Here is a 4,751-nt window from a genome sequence, read left to right as displayed (position 1 = left end):
TGACCCGTGGCGAAGGGCGCAGCTCTGCCCCGAGGTTAATTAGGAATCGAGATTAATCGGAGGTCTCGCACGTGCTGCGGTCCCTTCTGCAGCAACCGGGAGAGCAGGGGGCTGCCGGGTGAAGGCGCAGAGGCCATCTCCGCTTTCCGCCTTCCCCCGCGGGGGGCCGGAGCCGGGCGCTGTGGCGGTGCTGGGGCAGGGAGGAGGCTGGCGCGGCTGCGGTGTGCCCTGCAGCCGTCGCAGCCGGAGACCCGAAACGCTGGCGCCGAGGCGCGTGTTGCCACCGCGAGCACGGTCCTGCAGCTGTAGGAATAGCTATAGCACGTACCGCTAACGTCAGGAAATCACCTTGTGTTCTGTTCCTCAGTCTCGTGCCTTTCAAAATGACATAGGTAGAGAGATTGGGTTTTCCATCTGTTCATTTAAAAATAATTCTCGTTTCAGTGGAAACAATTTTGAAATTATCATCATAGATGATGGAAGCCCGGATGGGACGCAGGAAATTGCTGAACAATTGGAAAAGATATATGGATCAGATAAAATAGTGAGTTGTGTATTCTGGTTTTTTGGGGTTTGGTTTTTTGGTTTTTTTTTCATTTTTATTGTATCGGAAAGTACTCGAAGTCCTTAGAGAGCTGGAACGGAGTCCCTGGATTCTGCACTTTCTTTACATCCTTAAACAAGTTTTTGCACACCGCTTTAGACAAATGTAAAATTATGATAGTCATGCAGCTGCTTAGCAGTGTTATGAACCGATATACAGAATCGTGGATTAATGTCTGCAAAATGTTTTCAATACTTTGTGTATTGCTGTGTGCTGTTGAGTAATGCGTAGTGGTTGTTAGTGTACTTTGTGCGTGCCTGAGGGAAAGATGAGGTTTGGATAAACTTTCACTTCCTCTTAAGTGACTGCAGGAACAGGGAAATTGGAAAGATGAAAGCTAGTCTGGTCTTGTGATTTATTTTTAATTTGTCTAGTTGCATTCCTCAATAATAGCACTTCTTTTTTTTCTATTTAATATATTACCATATAGCCATCAATTACATACAACAAGATAGTGTCATTTATTTAGTCTTTATGAGCCATTAAAGCCACTATTTTTTTTTTTGGCAATAGAAGCTTTATCATAGAACAGTGTAAAAACCCAACATTCAGATTGAAAGTTTTGTGCTGTAAGCAGTGTCAGGCACTTTCCTAATCTATTACCATGTAAAAGTAAGGTTTTAAAAAGTATTTGTGAATTAAGTACGACTTACAGCGATTACTTTAAGAACAGTGTATATAGGAAGTTTTAGAGTCTTTTTTTTTTTACCCCCTTTTTTTTTTTTCCTTTTTTGATACTAGTAATAGAAAACTTTAAAGTAGTTAGCCAACCTTTCCTCACTGCTTAGGAGTTTAATTTTGAAGTTTAATCTGTGGACCAGCCCCTGCAGCAGTGTTGAGAATCACGTGGCGGCACTGCCATCAGCTCCCACTGATATTACTGCAGTTGTGATTTTTCATTAGGTGAATTTTCATTGTTTCCTGATAATGTTATTTTTTCTTACACAAAATTCTTTTCTTTGTTTCCTGAGCAAAATCATTGTTCTGATTTGTGCTCAGGAGTCGTCGTCCAAATAACTCTATGGGGCTTCTCACTTACCATGTTCTGTGAGCATAATGTAGTATGCAGCTAACTGAATGAGAGGCCAACATGTTCAAGGAAGTAGATGAGGAATCAAAGTGATTTTTTTTTTTCCTTTTTGTTAATGTTCAAATTTAACTATTTATTAAAGAAAAAAAAATACCAACAGAAACCAAAATAACAAGTCAGCAGAGTAATGATTACTCTTTCATATCCATGTCCTTCTCTGAATTACATTACTTATGACCTCTCAGATAATGCATGAAAATTAGCCAAGATTTAAAAGTGAGATTTAAAATTTGTTTCTGAAGTATATTTAGATGACTGCTTAAATATCTGCCCTCACCTCCCCAAATGCCGACTTACATCAAAGACACTTTAGGAAGAGTTGAAAGTTAAATTACTGTCATGATGATCTAAAAGTTAGATTCCTCTTTTGTTAGTGGCAGTGCCCCATTTCCCCCCTGCACTTCATATGGCCCTGCAGGAGCTGAAGATACTTGGCACAGGTTTAAGGCTTGGTCACTCATATTCTGAAAGATTAATAATACTGTTATATGGTTGCTATTCATGGGTTATATCTGTATGCACATGAATATCTTGAAATTTATATTCAGTACTAAAAGTACGCTAAATCACTTTGGGAAACTTGCTAAAATATTTGCTGTTAGTGTTTGTCATTCCTTAAAAGTAATGGTGCTGGGGAGACTGTTGTTTGGATTTGTAACTGTATTTCAAATAGTGGAATTTGAGGAAATCCTTTAGTTACTAAGATGGTGCTTTTAGTTTTGTTTATTTTACTGCAGAACTACTAAGTAACGCTTAAAAGGGGTTTGTTTTTAAATATGACCTGATCAAATACCTGTTTAATATAATGGTATGTTTCTCCTGTATTTTGACAGGTTAAATTTATTTTGATATGTTATCTAGATTTCTAAAAATAAAAAGTATATTTTAAAATATTTTTATTCCTCAAAAATAGCGAATTTTAAGGTGTCACTAAAATTAATTAAAAACTGTACTTCAAGTAATATATGCATATTTTAATATATCCTGCAGCTTCTAAGACCCAGAGCAAGAAAGCTGGGACTCGGTAAGTCCTTATTAACTCTGGTTAGTACTAAAAAAAAAAAAAAAAAAATCTGCTGTATTCTTCGATTGATTCTAGTGTATAAAGTTCCAGAAAAAATCACAGTAAAGCCAAAAAGCAGGAATATATGTTTTCATCAAGTTTTTTATAAGTGAACAAGCTTAAAAACCACACACACAAAAATCACAGTGTGTTATTTATAACAAGTTCCCCAAAACCTCAAACCTGACAACTGTGGTCACTGCAATTCGGTACCACTATGTGTTCCTGTTAGCATCGTGCTGCTTCTCTCCCTCCCAGACTGCATTCACTGATTACAGAATGAGGGGTCTAAATTGAGGAAAAAATGTAACTTTTTACAAGAATAACTGCTATATTTGTGTGGAACCTACTGATCCCGAGGGGACAGTGGTACTTTCTGTGCAATCTATCCATGTGCAGGATGCTTCAAAAATGGGACCATGGTTCGTGCAATCTCCAGAGAAGGCTGGGATGTTTTCCTGACACGTATTTGGACAGAGCTCTTGACAGTTAAACCCATTTTAGTGTGAATTATGACTCTAATTAAATGAAAAAATAGGTATCTGACAGATGTCCAGCACTCAAACTACTATGTATTGTCTCAGCTATTAACCAACATGTGAATTGAAGGCTTTGAAGTACACTGCAAAAGTTAACTTGTATTGCAGAAATCTCGCTAATTTGGAAGCCAATCTTGTACTGCTGAGATTGATCATTAAAATTAGCATGGAATGGTGCAGGACTGCAACTTTATAGCTCTGATGCCATATTTCACAGAATATGTAAATCAAGTTTGTCCTTATTTGCTTTAGAAAAAAGCCAGATACCCTAGGAAGTCATAAATGACATTAAAACTTGTAGTATGGAAACTATTCTAAAATAAAGTGGAGATATTTTCATCTGTAAGATTCATGTTGTATCTTCATCCCTTCTCTCTTATAATAGGAATGGAGAAAATGATAAATGCAATACCTTGTTTGATTTATTGTTAATCAGTATCTGCCTTTCTTGCTAAATGTCTTGGCAACCCCCACTTCCATGTGGTGGTAAAACATTTGACGTGTCTTCTGTACCGAGTACTGCAGCTAAATAATTTCTCTGGTCCACTGAACAAAAATAAAATTCTAATTTTGATATTGAATTGTCTATTTAAATCACCTTTCTATACTTTTTTTTCTACATCTCATTTATCTAAGAAACTCCAAAAAGCCTACATATCTTTATTTTTGTTTTCTGCCTTTTCATCTTTTGTCCTAATTTGACCAGTATTATGGATTAAAACTGACTGAATTTAAATTTTTCATGTACCATATCTACTAATCATGCACATACACAAACCTGTGACTGACACTCCTACTGTGTAACTTTGTAAACAACATGGAAAAGAAAGGGAAGACAGGTTGTTCATTAACCAGGAGTTTAGTTTTCTGCGAGGGTGGCTGCTAAGGACAACAGCTGAGAGTGTTTTCAGTTTTATCTATTCCTTAAGAAGTTAACAGACAGACTCAAGAGTAATTTGGATCAGTGAAGAGTATATGCCAGTTTTTAATCTCTGTTGTGCTGCTGTACTGTCCTTAGAAGCAGTGCTGTCTTTGAATGATGTGACTCGGATCAGAAATTTGCGTTGTTGAGGAAAACTGTAATAGCAAGACTTGTTCCAGCTCTTACCAAGATAGCTACCCCGGTTCGTCCACGATGAATAATATGCAATGAAATCTAAAGTAAGAAAAAAAAGACTCTCTTCAGGTTAGGTATCAGGATATCATTCATGGTGTCAAGGAGAACAAACCAAAATCTATATACTACTAATAGTAAATCCTGAGTCTAGAAAGCAAGTTTTTTTTTTTTAACTGTCAGTGATTATTTTCTTGCCTGTGTCCTATTTCCAGTTTTCTGTGGCTCCTAAGTGCTTACGGCGCTTCTGGAAATGTTATTTCAAATAGTGTCCCACTTATCAAGTCATGTTTCTCCGTGCATTTCTCCATGCAGTAGGGTTTGCCAAGGTTTGTATTTAT

The 4,751-nt window shown here is 37.1% G+C and overlaps 1 protein-coding gene across 1 annotated transcript in view; it reads left to right on the top strand.

Moving 5' to 3' along the window:
• DPM1 (dolichyl-phosphate mannosyltransferase polypeptide 1, catalytic subunit) overlaps nt 1-4,751 on the top strand; it is a 13,317-nt gene that overhangs the window by 1,632 nt on the left and 6,934 nt on the right. The window contains exons 2-4 of the mRNA XM_009326854.1: nt 93-294; nt 368-544; nt 2,685-2,718. Coding sequence (XP_009325129.1) covers nt 93-294; nt 368-544; nt 2,685-2,718 — 413 coding nt within the window. The remainder of the gene's footprint in view (nt 1-92; nt 295-367; nt 545-2,684; nt 2,719-4,751) is intronic.

Source organism: Pygoscelis adeliae, unplaced genomic scaffold (assembly GCF_000699105.1).
Source record: "Pygoscelis adeliae isolate BGI_AS28 unplaced genomic scaffold, ASM69910v1 Scaffold286, whole genome shotgun sequence".
Lineage (NCBI taxonomy): Eukaryota > Metazoa > Chordata > Aves > Sphenisciformes > Spheniscidae > Pygoscelis > Pygoscelis adeliae.
The sequence above is the reverse complement of the archived record's forward strand: the minus strand, read 5'-3'. Positions and strand labels throughout refer to the sequence as shown.